Source organism: Bos taurus, chromosome 9, assembly GCF_002263795.3.
Source record: "Bos taurus isolate L1 Dominette 01449 registration number 42190680 breed Hereford chromosome 9, ARS-UCD2.0, whole genome shotgun sequence".
Lineage (NCBI taxonomy): Eukaryota > Metazoa > Chordata > Mammalia > Artiodactyla > Bovidae > Bos > Bos taurus.
This window is the reverse complement of record NC_037336.1, coordinates 87,914,687-87,932,133: the sequence shown is the minus strand read 5'-3', so window position 1 is coordinate 87,932,133 and position 17,447 is coordinate 87,914,687. Positions and strand designations below refer to the sequence as shown.

The 17,447-nt window shown below is 43.2% G+C and overlaps 1 protein-coding gene across 6 annotated transcripts in view; it reads right to left on the bottom strand.

The window, feature by feature from the left end:
• Nucleotides 1–17,447, bottom strand: part of PLEKHG1 (pleckstrin homology and RhoGEF domain containing G1) — a 248,869-nt gene that overhangs the window by 34,246 nt on the left and 197,176 nt on the right. For all 6 annotated transcript variants that reach the window (XM_024996654.2, XM_024996651.2, XM_024996655.2 and 3 more), the window contains 6 exons: nucleotides 12,434–12,480; nucleotides 8,021–8,171; nucleotides 3,455–3,586; nucleotides 1,059–1,241; nucleotides 872–967; nucleotides 602–688 (listed from right to left, as the gene is read on the bottom strand). In XM_024996654.2, coding sequence (XP_024852422.1) covers nucleotides 602–688; nucleotides 872–967; nucleotides 1,059–1,241; nucleotides 3,455–3,586; nucleotides 8,021–8,171; nucleotides 12,434–12,480 — 696 coding nt within the window. The remainder of the gene's footprint in view (nucleotides 1–601; nucleotides 689–871; nucleotides 968–1,058; nucleotides 1,242–3,454; nucleotides 3,587–8,020; nucleotides 8,172–12,433; nucleotides 12,481–17,447) is intronic.

Here is a 17,447-nt window from a genome sequence, read left to right as displayed (position 1 = left end):
TGTTTTTCGTTTCTGCTGTTCTCTCAGCTTGGTTTCCCTTGTTCTTTTCCCCATTTAATAAAAATATTCCTCATCTGCCAAGACTGAGGTAAAAGGCATTTTCTTTCCTCTCCTCACTCGACCATAAACTTGAATACTTTACTCATCCACAATACTTGGTTTATCTCTCTACTAATTCATCATATTTAGCAAACAGTTCATCATTTATATGACTAGCTCCCTTGTCTGCAGATTCCTTCGCGGCCAAGTCTGCATCTTGCTTTCCACAGAACCTAAGCCAGCTTTATTTACCCTAGGTGCTTAGCACAGTATTGAATAATTCTCATAATTCCCTTATTTTCTACTAGTGCTCTAGAAAATTTTTTTACAATCTTTCCCTTATTTTTCTTCTTTCAAACAACAACGGCATTAATGAACCAAAAACTCTCTGCAGAGTCTCTCTGCATATGAATCTTTTCAGTATGAATGGCTGGTACAGTTGTTCCCTTATGTAGCTTCTTTTTCAATAGTCTTCATTTTGAAAGTGCACATTCCCATCAAGCTGTCTTCCTGAGACCTGAATTCCTTTCCATTTTATTGTTCGTTGCCCTCATGGTCTTACCTTAGCTGGAATCTTTGCCGCATGATTCTCCAGGATCAGCCTCTTCAGGTGCAGAACCCACAGGCGCTTGTCTTGCTGCGACTTCGCCTACCAGGAGGAGAGGTGGACAGTCACGAAACCCTACCTCTCACAAGACATGGACACTCCTAGGACCTCTGACCAGACGGGACACATGCAGGGTGGCTAGAAAGCCGTGGAAAGGCCGTCAGGCACGTGATGCTCATCACACCCGAGGGTGAGCCTCACAGGGAGGCAGGGGGACGCTGGTACCTGAACCGTGTGCTGCAGCTTGGGGTTCTTGTAGTGGAAGACGCTGAAGCTGAGGGGCTCCTTTGGGATCACTTCCACCAGCATGAGGTTGCCGCACTGGAGGGGCAAGCAGAGAGGGCCAGGCAGGCTCGAAAGGGAGCGGAACCAGCACCCCCAGTCCCCACCCAGGACACCCACTCAGACCTACCAGGATGTGGGCTTTGTATGTAAACGTGTCGTCTCTCTTCTTGGTGATGAGCAGCAGCTTGTCAAAGAGGAAGAGCGTCCGCTCATTCTTGGCCCGCTGGAGGCGGAAGGTCCCTTCGAGCACTAGCTCCCCGTAGCTGGTCAGGTCTGGCCCCTTCCAGTTGGTGAGCAAACTCTGTATCTCCTGAAAGAGTGAACATTCCCTGTGATTAAACAGGAGGTGGGAGGGCAAGGTGGGGAGGACACAGGGGCCTGTTTGTTGAGCTTTGATGGGTGCATGCGTGCTGAGTTCCTTCAATTGAGTCCGACTCTCTACAACCCTATGGATGGTAGCCTGCCAGGTTCCTCTGTCCATAGGATTCTCCAGGCAAGAATACTGTAGTGGGTTGCCATGCCTTCCTCCAAGGATCTTCCCGACCCAGAGGTCGAAAGCGCCTCTTGTTTCGGGCTTTGGGAGGTGGGTTCTTTACCACTAGTGCCACCTGGAAAGCCTACCGAGCCTTAGGAATGGGGTCCAAATACCTGCGGCAGGGTCTCAGGGTCCTGAGTGGTGTCTGATGTCCATGACATAAATCTACATTTAGGGCTGGTATCTCTTAGGGTTAATAGAACTTAACCAAGGTGTTATTTGACAAGTTGCTAATTACTTCTTCCCCTCTTGCAACAATCCCTCTACTAAGGCAGTGAGGTTGTCTTTCAAAAGCCAGGAACAGAGGCTGCCAGTGTGTGACCTTCTCACCGTGTTCCCAAGATATGCTCATCCCTTATCTTTTGGACAAAAACCTTCAGAGCTACTGACCTAAAAACCTTCTTCCAGAAATTGAAGTCACACCACATACAAGTAACCCATAATCAAAACTGGTAGAAGATTACCCAAGATACATCTTCTCAGAAATTTTCTGACATTAATCCCATTCATTGGGGGGAAGGAAATGAACATTTCTTCACCAGTGTGTTTTTCGTTTTTGTTTTTTGGCTGTATTGGATCTTAGTTGTGACTCACGGGTTCAGTAGTCTCTGTGTGTGGGCTTAGTTGCCCCTTAGCGTGTGGGATCTTAGTTCCCTGGTCAGGGATCGAACTCACGTTCCCTGCGTTGGGAGGCAGATTCTTAACCACTGGACCACCAGGGAAGTCCCCCATTGCATTTTTAACGGAACTTGATAAATAAAAATGGATAACCTGCCTTTGAAGTTTCTTTGAGATATATTGTATGTCCATATTAACTTTTTAAAGAAAATGGATTTTATTATTTTGGAAAAATGAAAATATTCAAAAACAGCACTGAATTAAGCAGCCCACAAAACCACTCGAAAATTCTTAAGTTGAAGGTACTGCTGCTGCTAAATCACTTCAGTCGTGTCTGACTCTGTGCGACCCCATAAACTGCAGCCCACCAGGCTCCCCCGTCCCTGGGATTCTCCAGGCAAGAACACTGGAGTGGGTTGCCATTTCCTTCTCCAAGTTGAAGGTACAAATGGAGGTGATTCAGAGCCAGAGACTGATGTAGTGGAGTCTTCAGACTGCCAGATAGACTCCTAAGCTATGAAAAAACAGTCACTGAGCCATTTCTGAATATCTAGCTGACATTATGTCTGACATTATGTCCACAGAACACTTCAATGATGAAGCATTAAAACCTTTATTATTGCTTACACAAAGCAGATATGGCCTGGAAGATTAGAATGTCCTCTTCCTTTGATTTTTGACAGTCAGTTACTACCCTCTGGCTGCATGTAGATGAAACCCGAATGTATGGGCCAAAGGACATGGTTTTCTCCCCTCCCAAGCTGAATGCAGGCGCTCTGCATAGCATGGAGTCACTCTGGGCTTTTCTTTTACTCCGGGGACAACCAAGGGCCTCGGCCTAGTCTCTGAGCACACACGACCTTCAGTTTTTAAATAGCGCATCTTCTAAGGTGCTTTGGGCATGGTCACTGACTTAGCATCCATCCAAAGTTCCCAGGAATTTAGAGCTAAATACGGTGACCATGGAAGGGACATTAGCAAACGTGTCTTATTTTAAAAGTGAGGGGTCTAAAATGCCGCGGTGACGTTCCCCTCCCCAGGAAAGCTGCTGAGGACCTGGTTCTGGACTTAGTCCTCCTTCCTGAGTCCCCTCCCTCTTGAACCTCCCTCCCACCTCCCACTCCATACCACCCCTCGAGGTTGTCACAGAGCCCCCGTTTGAGTTCCCTGAGTCATAAGAACTACATTCAACAATGATCAGTATTATTGATGGCTTAATCTTTTTATTTTGTCCTGATCTTTCTTTGTGAGATCTATGATGAAGACCCTGAGTGACCTGCAACACTGAGCAGACTTAACATCTGATTTGGGAAATGGTAACAAGCAATAGGCCCATGGCCTCACCAGACACTGCCACCCTGAGGCCTCACCTGCAGGCGGACGGCGTGTTCATGCTTCCGCTTCATGTCATTGATGTGCCAGGCCACTCTCTGCATCGTGTCTATGGCATCAAGCACCACATCGTAGCCCTCTGTGTCCTTGTCAAGGTGATTTTCTATTTCCTAAAACACAAACAAACAACAAAAAACCACTCTAATTATTTTCATTTTTTCCCCATATATTCACTGAAACAAATGGTACTTCTATGATGAGTTTCTCATTTTATTTTTGCTTATTTATTTACACACTACTATCTTTCCTTAAGATCTTGAGATAACTACCAGAAAAACCTGCAAAGAAATGATAAGAATGAATAAAAATAGAGTTAGGAAAGTTGATTAGAATTTTACAAGGAGGAATTTGACAAGGATGATGAAACAAGTATATAGGCCATTAAGTCTCACAGAGACATCAGGGTGATTGTAGGAGATAGGAGAGTTGATATTGCAGTTGGAGATTTCTGAAATTCCTGGGGGCCAATGTATATAGTTCTCTCTCTTAAAATACAGAAAATATACTGATTTTTTTTTCTCCTAGAGGAAGCAAAACATCACACACAGGGCTTAGTACACAACAAACTAAAGAAGAAATAGTGGACATTATGTTTAAAAAAAAATACCTATGTAGAAAGTGTATTTTCATGTAGTCAATGCTTTAAAGCCCAAATGAAATTCACTAAAGATACTCCTGAGTGTTGAGAGAGAGCTTATAGTTTAAGTATTCACTCTCTGATGCTCAGAAGAATGTAACACCAGCACTTAGCTAAGCACTGGAATTCCACAATCCCAGGCAGATGAGAAAGGGACAGGGTTCTATTCCAGTTCTTTCAAGTACACAAGACACGTGTCCCTAGACTTCTGTGAATCTAAGGATATGGACTATTGCATAGTCCCTTTAATCCTTTATGTTCTCAACAGTGCCCACCAGAGAGCTAGGTGGTAAATAAATGCTTATTTAATTGAAGCTGTATCTTGTTAAAAGAGCAGCAATACATTGTAGGTATCTAAATTCCAATGTAAATATCTAAAACAGTAAGAAGATATTATGATCAATTAGATTGTTCCTATGATACTTATCATGCACACATGTTAAGCTCAAGGGTGGAGGTTGAATCTTATGGTATAAATTATGAAAATTCCATTGTTTTATAGTCACTTTGTTCACTTTTACTGAATCCTCAAACTTTCCATCCAGCTAGAAACTGGCAAGGAATTTACATTTTCTGTCTACACTCAGACTCAGCTGTTAGAAAGGTCCTATGAAAGCATATCACTAATAACTCCCAGGTAAGATCAAGAGTGGCACCCCACTCCAGGACTCTTGCCTGGAAAATCCCATGGGAGGAGGAGCCTGGTAGGCTGCAGTCCATGGGGTTGCTAAGAGTCGGACATGACTGAGTGACTTCATTTTCACTTTTCACTTTCATGCACTGGAGAAGGAAATGGCAACCCACTCCAGTGTTCTTGCCTGGAGAATCCCAGGGAGGGGGGAGCCTGGTGGGCTGCCATCTATGGGGTCGCATAGAGTCGGACACGACTGAAGCGACTTAGCAGCAGCAGCAGCAAGATCAAGAGCAAACTTTAAAAAGTAATCATTTCTTATTTTAGCCTGAGAGGCACTTCTGTTGATCATAAACAGACTCAGAAGTACAGAGTGTATTCCTGTGGGGATCTTCATAGGTGACTACACAGCTTTGAAGTGATGTAAAAGACACAGAAGGAACACTCTAAACCAAGTATGAAAGCAAAAATACTCCAGGAAACCAGAAGTTAGTTTTAAATCCATCTAACCACTGTTCTTCCCTTTTTCTTCACTGTACAGACCGAGTGGTTGTATCTTCCACAAATTAGTATGTCGAACTCCTTTCCTTTAATGTGCTGGGATTAGGATGGGGATTTTGGAGGTGACTAGGCCATGCAAACAGTGACTGCAGCCATGAAATTAAAAGAAGCTTGCTTCTTGGAAGGAAAGCTATGACAAACCTAGATAGTATAGTAAAAAGCAGATTCATCCCTTTGCTGACAAAGGTCTGTATGGTCAAGGCTATGGTTTTTTCAGTAGTCATGTACGGATGTGAGAGTTGGATCATAAAGAAGGCTGAGCACCAAAGGATTGATGCTTTTGAATTGTGGTGCTGGAGAAGACTCTTGAGAGTCCCTTGGACAGAAAAGAGATTAAACCAGTCAATGCTAAAGGAAATCAACTGTATATTCATTGGAAGGACTGATGCTGAAGTGCCAATACTTTGGCTACCTCATGCGAAGAGTCGACTCATTGGAAAAGACCCTCATGCTGGGAAAGACTGAAGCAAAAGGAGAAAGGGGTGGCAGAGGATGAGATGGTTAGATGGCATCACTAATCCAATGGAAATGAATTTGAGCAAACTCCGGGAGACAGTTGAGGACAGAGGAGCCTGGCATGCTGCAGTCCACGGGACTGCAGAGAATTGAATAGGACTTAGCGACCAAACAAGAGGCCATGAGAGTAGTGCCATTGTAAATGGGGTTGGTGCTCTCATGATAGAGACCCCAGACAGCAGTCTTGCCTCTTTCTACCATGCGAGGAAACGAAGAGGAGAAGGCAGTCTGCAAATGAGAACTCAGCCATGCTTGCCCCCTTATCTTTGGTTTTCAACCTCCAAAACTATGAGAAATAAATGTTTGCTGTCCAAGTCACCCAGGCTATGGCATTTTGTTATAGCAGCATGTACTAACACCCCAGCTTTTAATTTAAAGGGTGAGGGCTGTTCTTCCTAGCAGTTAACTCTTTGTGAGAATCTCAAGTGGAGTCTTGTTTAAGTGACAGAGATCTGAACCTTTTCTTTTAATTGACTTACTGTCTAGAAAGCCATTAGGTAGATATTATTGGGACACACTGGACTCAGATGGGCTTCCCTGGTGGCTCAGATGGTAAAGAATCTGCCTGTGATGCCGGAGACCCGGGTTTGATCCCTGGGTCAGAAAGATCCCCTGGAGAAGGGAACGGCAGCCCACTCCAGTATGCTTGCCTGCAGAATTCCATGGACAGAGGAGCCTGGCGGGCTACAGTCTATACCATATTAGCAGAGTCCAGCAAAGATCTATCATGGGAAAGCGAGTATTTTTTAAAGAATTATTTGGCACTGATTTAGTAAATTAATCCCACTAAATTTAGGGGTCATTAAAGCCAATCGAACAACTAAAGTAATATCCACAGTGTGATTTCATAGGACACAAGACTCTCCCAAGATGGGCCACACAGGCAAACAGACAAGGCTGAGAAATTTCTGGTAAAGATGGGCCATAAAGAGTGCTCGCAGTTTTAAATGTGTGTGAACTGGGCAGCCTTGGAATGCTTAACCAAGTTAGAAGCCTGGAATCATTTAAAAAGAGATACATGTATACTGCAGGCATGTTGATATAGATAGGAACTCTGGATTTAAATCTTTTATGAAAAGATTTTTAATGTAGCATTAAAAATAATAAAGTAGGGATGTGGGAGGAAGGCTCAAGAGGGAAGGGGATGGATATATGTAAACATGTGGCTGATTTCCTTCGCTGTACACCAGAAACTAACACAACACTGCAGCCCGCCAGGCTCCTCTGTCCGTGGGATTCTCCAGGCAAGAATACTGGAGTGGGTAGCCATTCTCTTCTCCAGAGGATCTTCCCAACCCAGGGATCAAACCTGGGTCTCCTGTATTGCAGGCAGATTCTCTACTGTCTGAACCATCAGGGAAGCCCCATTGAAAGCAATTATAGTCCAATTAATAAAGTAAATTAAAGTAACAGAATAAAAATAACAGTTTTTCTGTATTGACTGCCTGTGAGGCACCATGAATGTGGGAAATGCACAGGACTGGAACCCAGGTAGTATCTTGACCACAGCCCTGCTCCTAACCTAACCACTTGGCTATCCTGTCTTTGTCATATCTGTCTTACAGAATGAAATTACTTTAGAGAACACTATTTTCCAATTTTATCAGCTTCCTTAGAGGATAAGAAACAAGAATGTATGAGAGCTATGTCTACTTTTGTTTCTAAAGCCTCCTTAAATTTTGTACAAATAATGGGAAATGATATAAAGAGAACAGAACCCAAAGTGAGGTGAAGCCCAGCTCAAAGACATTTATCACACTGTTCATCTGTCTTCTCTCCTTTCAGCCCTTTCTCTTTGCTCCTACGAAAGCCACTCTGTGACAAACAGCTCTTACTCCCAACTGCCTACCGAATCCGGGCTCATGGAAGTAAAATAAAACATACACAAAAAATCTGTTGTTCATTAAGAACACAGCTCCTTGCTTGAAACTGTCACTGCCTGGAGTGAAGGGCTTGTAAGCCCTTTCACCATTAGAGATAAAATGAATCTTTCTACTCGGCTGTTATCAATGAGGCTGCAGGCCTACCACATAAATATCTCTAATTCCTCAAAGCAGATTAGTCAGTTGTAAAGTATGAGTGCGGAAAATGTTTCCATATGTCCACAGACACTTTTGATTTTTTTTTCTCCTAAACTTAATATATACACATAAAACCCTTAGCCTCTAGAAAGTCCTTCCAGTGCAGGCAGAAACTTACATGCAAAAGGAGATGATACTTGAGAATCCGCTGAACTGGCTTCAAGAGATAGGACCCCAGAGGCAATGAATGTTTCAAAGTTTCCTGCCGTTCCCTGAAGAATTTGGCCAGCATCTTGTTCCTCATACACTCTGTTAGCACAGCCACAGATCTGCAAGAATATTTTAAAATCAAAATTGTAACTCTTAACATAGATATTCAAATTTTAAATCCCAGTGGAAGTGAAAAGTTAGTTGCTCAATCATGTCCAACTTGGCGACCCCATGGACTATAGCCCGTCTGTCCATGGAATTCTCCAGGCAAGAATACTGGCGTGGGTTGCCATTCTCTCCTTTGGGCGATCTTCCTGACTCAGGGCTCGAACCCAGGTCTCCTGCATTGGAGGTGGATTCTTTACCATCTGAGCCACCAGGCAAGTCCTTTAAACGCTAGAGTATCAAGGCCTTAAAGCAGATAAAGCAGCAAGAGAGCAATAGGTAGACTAGAAGGCCTCTGGGTGGGTGAGGAAAAGGTGTCCCTCTGGTTGAATTGGGTGAATCTGGTCCCAATTCACCTCTATTAGGTGAATTAGAAAAAGACACTATAAGAGGGTGGGGAAACATGGACACATGACATCTATGCTGCCAGCTCTGTCCTCCAGGGGATGAAGCCCCTATCGGGACATAGGACTTGCCCCAGGGGATTTGAATTGGACGGTACCCCAATTTAAAGAATCTGCCTGCCAATACAGGAAACGCAAAAGGCACGGGTCTGAGCCCTGGGTCGAGAAGATCCCCTGGAATAGGAAATGGCAATTCACTCCAGTATTCTTGCCTAGAAAATTCCATAGGCAGAGGAGTCTGGTGGGCTACAGTCCATGGGGTTACAAAGAGTTGAACACGGTGGAACGACTGAGCACACACACATGAGCGTCTTTGTTCGTTGTTCCACTTCACATCTGCATTCAGTTTTCATAAGTTACACTGCAAGGAGCGGTCACCACTGTACTAAGAAAAGAGTGGCTTCTTTCCAGCAGACCCAGCCTCATGCCAGATATTTGTCACCTGCTTTGCTGGTTGTGTTTGTGTAAGTGCACAATGTGTGTGATGTTACATGCAGGTCTTTGGAGACCTCGTCCCCCGGGGAACTTCCCTTTGAGAATCTCTGAACAGACCTTTCTGTCCACCTCCAGGTATCTCTCTCCTCATTCCAAATTCAGTTTTTGAAACAGCTGGTTAACCTTGGTCCTCAAGGACCGTGCTTTACAGAGTGTATTAGAAAAATGGCTCAGGATTCCTTCTCTACTCCAAAGGCAAGAAGTATGGCCTCCAAACATCCTAGAGAGATGGCTGGAATAACACTCACATCTTATACATGAAGTAAGTTGGTGGTCTTGTGAGGTCACACACACACACGTAAATTAAAATCTCATGGTCTCATAAGTTAGAAGCAGGTGGAAGTATTTCAGCTCCTTTCTCCCCAAGTCTTAATAGGTTTTCAGAATTAATTCAGAAAATTGGAGCCAAACAACAAAATAAAACTCCTTGGAAGGAACTGACATGGACGGTGGTCTCCTGACGAAGCGATCACAATCCCTTTTGTGTCTGACTCCTTGGAGAAATATTTGTTCAAATAGATTTATTTTTCCCTTCAAGTCCAGATTTCAAAACGATTCTTTACCATGGAACCCAGGGACTTTTCTAAGGCTCTTTAGAGTCAGAATCAGCTGCCCACTGGCTGTCTAACCCTCTGAAGTCTTGAGTTCTTGCACAAGGATAAGACACCTGCAGGAGATGCTAAGCACACTGAACTCCAGATTGAGGCCACGGGGGGACATTCGAGGACAATGACCTGAGCGGGTCTGGCCCTCTCCCTGGGGACAAGAGGGAGGGCTTGAGCCTCTTCCCAGGGAAGTCACCGGGGCGTGACTGCTATGAAGGACATCTGTCAAGGCATGCAGGAGACACTTAATATCACTGGCCCAGGTCCAAAGCGGGAAGACACATTGTCAGATGGGCTGAACACCCGGCGCTCACGGCTTGTGAAGACGGGGGAGGGGAGGGAAAGCTTGGGCCTCAGAGAGCAAATGGTTAGGAGGGGGACGAGAGAAAATCTTTTCCTATGAACATGAAAACCACACAACTGGGCAAGACTCAGATGTACCCACTTCACTGAGAGGGCCTGGGAGCATCTCCCTGCTAACATGTTTCTTTCCTTCTTTAAAGTCAGATCCAAAATACAAAACACTTCCTCCAGGAAACTGTCCTGACTTCTCCTCCTTTATCTCATGCATCTTTAGCCTCTGTTACACATGACTGAGGTGGTTCTGCGTTGACTTATATTCACTGATTTGATCTTTCCTGATGGCTGTTTCACTATTGCATTTGGTTCAGTTCTGACCCTCAAAAGAAAATGAACTGCTTGAAGGCAAGGGATATTAGTTCCTATCTCCAGCCAGTGTACACTGAATGTGGACTTGTGCTCCATGAAGGACAGGCCCTCAAAAATGTCCTTGCACAAATGACTGTCCCCGACCCTGAAGCAGCCAAGTTTATAAAAGTTGCTTTCATTTTGCACTCTCCATTCTTATTACGAAGTTAGAAAAATCTTCTTAATATAAACCTCCAAAACTAAATATTCAGAAGATATTTCTTCAAATGACATGTTTATATTGAAATTTACACAGACATAATCCTCCACACAAGCCACTCTAGCATCTGGCTCCCGATACTGGGTCCAGGGCTCTGCTGCTTCTTCAGAGTTGGAAAGGTTTTCCATTTCTCTCAGGAGGAAGGTCTAAGGAGAAGTTGAGGCCTGATTCTGTGATTTCTCTGCATCAGGGTGTGGTATAATGCTGGCTTTTGGCGTAAGGACCACAGATTTAGTTGGGGCATCCTACAATCTCCTGATTATCTTTAGCAGAGAGATGGCAACAAATGTTTTAGGAGAGCATTGTGTTAGTGAAACTGTGTAAAGTGTGGGTGGGTCTACAGATAAGGAGATGGATAAATGTACTAATATACATGTGGGGTTTTATTTTGTTTTCAGAGAAACCTGGGAAAAACATGCCTGGCCACCAACCAAATAAATCACCACAGCACAATATGCAGACCAGTATTTAGAGGAGGAGGTGAAAACCCTCCAATGGAAAGAGTTTTGCCACCGGTAAGCCCAAGCCTCTGGCTTCACATCCTTTCATCCACACTGGCTTTCTAGGGCCACCCCCAGGCAGGAATGACCCACTTGCTCTTCCTGACCACAGTGGCATGAGGGGTTCAGCCTGCTGGCTTCTCTTCGAGGTGGACCCCAGCACCCACTTTATCCTTAAGGACATGTCCATACCAAGACTGGCTACAGAGTAGATAAAAGTACCCTGAGCTCTCTTCCTGGTTCATGCCTAACATAACAACGCTAGCCCTGCTAGTCATGGGCAGACAGACAGTAGAAAGGTACGGGGCAGAGGGAATCACAAAGCTTCAGAAATTCTACAAGGATGTAGCAGCATGAGGTCTGAGGCCAGACCAACCTTGCTTTGAATCTCAGCTGGGTTCGCTCACTTGTCAGCTGTGTGACTCCTGTAAATTCAATAAACCTACTGAAGGCTCAATGATTTCATCCACGCAGTGGGGATGGGACAGGGATGGTGATGAACAAGCACTTCTGGAGGACTTACCAGGGCCAGGCCCTGTGCTGTCTGTATGTTCTTCTTTTCTTTAATCCCTTAACATCTCTAGATTGCTGGGAAAATGAAATTCAACCACATTTTGTATTTATAGCATCAAGAGCAGCACTTGAAATTAATAAGTGCTCAATACATGTCCTTTGGAGAAAAAAAGATTTCCAGCAGAGTGAGTCATGGTCTTAGACCTGATTCCCTTACTGAATGATCACTGAGGCTGCTCCTTCAACGGCCCTCCTGCCAGCACCTCTGGTGTAAGTGAATCTGAATCGATGGTCCAGGTAGGAAGCTTATCATGATCATTCCCTTCTCTGAGCTCCATAAAACTTGCATAGCTTCTAAAACTTACATAGCAAAAATATAACCTATTTTATCCCCAGATAGATTATATAAACTCATTAGCAGGGCATCCCACATTCTTCAAAACACAGCACACATACAAAAGGGTTAATAGGTAAGCCTTCTTCTAGCCAAACACTTCTAGGAGTCCAGTGGAGGACACCTAACAATCTTTTTGGCCTCCTTCAAGGTCATTCACAATTTTCCCCTGTACAGGCTCTGCTGGGTAGTCCCTAGGCCTGAATGGATCAGTATCAGGATACCCCTGTGATCCGTTCTCGGCATTTCTGCAGTTTTCCCACAGTACTCAGCACAGCGCCAGGCACATAGTGCCCACTGATCACATATACTGCTTTGACCGACTTCAAGCAACATGAAGGTAAGCAAAAGTATTCCCACACATTCACCAGGCGTACCTTGGATAGTTCGTGCAATACTGGGTATAAATGTGGAACTCTTCACTCTGCAAGGAAACAAGAGAGATGTAATAGGTTAAAAAAAAAAAAAAAAGAGTAGAGCCATGAACATTCAATGAAAAACAAAAGATATATCATTCATCCTTTAAAGGGTGTTGTTTTAAAAGTTGTTTCTCTAACCATCTTGGCCTGTCTTCTGAGTCCCTGTGGCAATCCATTCGTGCCATTTTAACTACCTTCGTTTATACCTAGAATCCACATGCACTTGGACTCATTTGAGATCATTAAATACTTATTGAGCATCTGCTATGTTAGATGAATCTGAAGGCAAATAGGAAGAGGAAGATAACAGGGTTTTTGTTCCTAGGTGTTCATGGTCCTCTGGGGCATTTGCAGGGTGAGAGAGAAATATAAGCAGATAATTTAAATATTATGTGGTCAGAACATGTTGGAAGTATGTGCAAGAGAATACTTTCAAGCCCTGTGTGTGCAGCTTCCTCCATCCATGGTCTCTCCCACCTTTTTCACTGGATAGCCATTAGGCACCTTTTGACATTGAACTGAGGCTTTATTTCCTCTCAGGGGACTTTCTTGAGTTCTTGGACTGAGCCAATTGCTCCTACTTTAGGGTCCCACAACACTCAGTACCAACTTATCTTACAGCATTTGCCAAATGAGCATGACATTTTTTGTGCATCTGTCTGCCACTCTACACCGTGAGTTCCTGCAGGAGAGGGGCCATAGAGTGCTTGCCTGGCATATAATGTTTTTTGAACTAATGAATGCCCCTCTCTCCTATGAAGCTGAAAATTATTTGAGAGCAGGATCCAAGTCTACTCATCTGTACATCTAGCACAGCAGCAATGCCTCAAATGCATTAAATGTTTGGCTAACTAATGGGGGCTTCTTGCCTTTTGCTATGGTTCCCTTATCAACAAATTGATTCCAGGTTCCCTCATCAACAAATTCTAGACATAATATCATTTCACTTACTTGTAAATACTTGAGTTTATATCTTTAACATGAGGACTTTAAAAGGAAACATCACCACAATGCTATTATCATCTTCAAATAATTCCATGGGAAGGACTGGGAGGTTGGGATTAGCAGATGCAAACTATTATACATATAGGATGGATGAACAGCAATATATATAGTAGTATATATCTACTGTATAGTATAGGGGACTATATTCAATATCCTGTGATGAACCATAATGGAAAAGAACATGGAAAGAAATATATATATATATGTATAAAAAAACTGAGTCACTTTGCCATATAGCAGAAATTAAAGACATTATAAACCAACTTTACTTCAATAAAATGTAAATAAATAATTCTGTAATATCACGAGGGTTGATTATCACTATTCCTATTTTTTCTTTTTAAAAATTATAGTTTGCTGTTTGTTCTGTATTCCAAACAACATCCACACACAGCAACTTGATACTGATATCTAAGTCCCTTCTAATCTATAAATTCCCCCTTATTTCCCCCCTGCAATTAAGTTGAAGGAGCCAGATGATTTGTCCTGTGGTCTCCTGCAGTCTCAGTTTTGCTGATCACGTCCCTAAGGCTTTCTTTACTATATTCCTCTGTCTTCCACGCTCCTTGTGGTTTAGAAGAGGCTTGACTGGATTTAGGTTCCATAATTTGGCCCAAGTACATCATAGACTGGACTGTGCTTAAATTGAGAGGCATAGGAGCTGGTTGCTTCTTTCTATGATGTTAATAATCATTGGTAATTACTGCTTAGGCCTTTTAATTCATGAAGGGCTGCAAAATGGCGATATTTCCAATTCTACTATTCTTTCTTCATTTATTAGCCAGATTTTTTTCCAGGAAAGGAACTGCCTTAGATTAGTTACCCTGCAGTTTGTGGTTTGTATGGGAAAGACAGGATAAATAAATGCTTGATTCCTTTCCTTAATTTTCAAAATAATGCATCGGCGCTCTAACATCCTGAAAGGACTTGAGTTTTTTAACATCACTGTGGATTTCATGAATATAAACATATTTCATGACTTTCAGTTGTCTTTAGTTAGCTATCTTTTTATTGATGCTCAAACGATCCCATCTTTGGCCAACAGGAGCCTCTTCTTGAGTATCTGTGACCTGACTTACAGCCTCCAGTAGCTCCTTGCTTTCTAGGGTGACAAGATGTTTCAGATCCTCTTGCACATTTCCCTCCCACACTTGTTCTCCATGGAGCCCGGATTCCTTCACGTAGGCAACAGTATGTGGAAACCACAATCTGAGCGTTAGCGATGCTCTTGCTACCAGGTTAATTATTATTTCTAGGCCTTCTCAGTGGACAGAGCTAGAAATATGGTGTTTCTAAAGCTAAAACACATGCTTGCTGCGGCTGCTGCTGCTAAGTCACTTCAGTTGTGTCTGACTCTGTGCGACCCCATAGACGGCAGCCCACCAGGCTCCCCTGTCCCTGGGATTCTCCAGGCAAGAATACTGGAGTGGGTTGTCATTGCCTTTTCCAAAAACACATGCTTAGTTCATGCTAATTCTTGCAATTCAGATTTTCCAGGCAAGAGTACTGGCTGCTGCTGTTGCTGCTGCTGCTGCTAAGTCACGTCAGTTGTGTCCGACTCTATGCGACCCCATAGATGGTGGCCCACCAGGCTCCCGTCCCTGGGATTCTCCAGGCAAGCATACTGGAGTGGGTTGCCATTTCCTTCTCCAGTGCAGGAAAGTGAAAAGTGAAAGTGAAGTTGTTCAGTTGTGTCCGACTCTTCACGACCCCATGGACTGTAGCCCACCAGGCTCCTCCATCCATGGGATTTTCCAGGCAAGAGTACTGGAGTGGGGTGCCATTGCCTTTTTCAAAAACACATGCTTAGTTCATGCTAATTCTTGCAATTCAGATTCAGGACTAGAGTGTTTCTAATTAGCCTCATTCTTAATCTGTATTTTCTTTCTCTTGCCAATTCCAGTTCTCAATGACACAGCTGTGAATATTCATTTGCTTTATCCCACAATACACACAATTTTGGAATAACAATACTGAAACCATCATATATGATATAATTACTGAAAACGGTTAAGGATGTATTTGCTGTATTTTGCCCATAGCATATATTTTAATTGATTGGCATTTCCTCTGCCTGGTCAGGCTACAAACTGGATTCACAGTTAGGTTCATTGTTTCAATCTGCTTTCATTTTTTGAAGGCTGTTTTAAACTTCAACTTTGTCTTATAATTATGTAAAATAAATACGTGGTTTCAAAGTCAACTCTCCAAAGAAATGCACAATTAGAGAAGTCTGGCTTCTATGCTTTCTCATTCTAGTCCATTCCCTGTCTTTCCCCTCAGGAACCAACTTCTAATCTTACAGTTTATCTTTTTAAATTTTTTTTAAACATACACATTGAAATATAAGTATAACCTTCCCCATTTCTAGATAAATAAAAGCGAGTTATGTCAGTGATTCTCAAACTTGAGCATTAGAATTACCTTGAGGGCTTATTAAAACACAGATTATTGTGTTGCACCCTCCAGAGTTTCTGATTTGGTAGGTCTGGGTAGGGCCTGAGAATCTGCTTTCTAACAAGTTCCTATATGATGTGGTCCAGAGACCACACTCTGAGAACCACAGTGCTAGACTCCCCACCCCATCCCCTTTCTAGGAGTATATAGCAATATTCTTTATTTGCTTTTACTGCTTTGTACTACTTTATTATGTGGATATGCCACAGTTTATTCAACCAGGTTTTGTTCATGAACATTTGGGCTGTTTCCATGTATTGCATATTTCTATAGGTGGCTCAGCAGTAAAGAATCCGCCTGCCAATGCAGGAGATGCAGGTTTGACCCTGGGTCAGGAAGGTCGCCTGGAGAAGGCAATGGCAACCCACTCCAGTATTCTTGCCTGAAAAATCCCATTGACAGAGCAGCCTGGTGGGCTACATCCATGGGGTCGCAAAGAGTGAGACACAATTGAGCACACACACATGCAGGCGTGTACCTTATATAGATTTATAAATTGTAACAATTAGTACTATAAAGTAAAACATCACCTTTGTTGAGATTTTGTCACTATATCTTTAGAATAGATTTCTGGAAGTAGGATTGCTGGAATGAAGGGTGAATTCAGATGTACTTTTCCTAGACATAGCCAAATTCCCCTCCACAGGGTCTACTTTGTTTTCCCACAATTAAAGGAGTGTCTGTTTCCCCATGGCCTTGCCAACATAGTATGCTGCCAAAGTTTTAAGCATAATATTAAAAAAAGACTAAGTTGCCAAATTCTAAAAATTAGAAGATAAAAATTTTTTGATTTCTGGCTTCTCTTAAAAAAGTATTAGATCCACAGGCCCTAGGCCTACAGTTTCACATAACACTTCTGTCCCCAAGACACAAGTACCTTGACGCTCTGGCCTCTGCCTGGGCCCCTTCACGCGCTGTGTTCATCAGCTTAGCTCCTGAAGGCACTGGAGTGTTCCACTTTCCCCAGGATAAGGCAGGCACAGTGCCTTGCCCAAGGTCTTCCAGGAAATGAACATCAGACTGGAGTGTCCCCCTCTCTTTCTATCCTTTGGTCTGGGAGTGAGCTGTATTCCCCCGCCGTGGAAGCACAGAGTGCGGAGTCTTAACCACTGGGCCACCAGGGAAGTCCCTGGAGCCCTTCTCTGGGTGTACTCACACTCTCACACTTTCTTGCTTTGTTCCTGCCTCCTGCCGCACTCAGTATGGGGTTGAACAGCTATTTGGCTGATTTCCTTAAACTTAGCATCATATGAAATACCAAACACAATGGCCTCAATAGAAACATTCTAAATTACATCATCTACATGAGCTACCCTAAAAACACCTCAAGGCTTCTCTGCACAACTGAGTTTTGGGGCATTCTGTGACATCATGGCTCTGCTTCTGTCTTAAATTAGGCAGTTTCAATTTAAATCACTTATATATTCTTAATATAGAACCAAATGCATATTTGATCTTGAATTTATAAGCCCTGTGGACAGTTAAATAATGGCTTTACACAAAAGTCAAT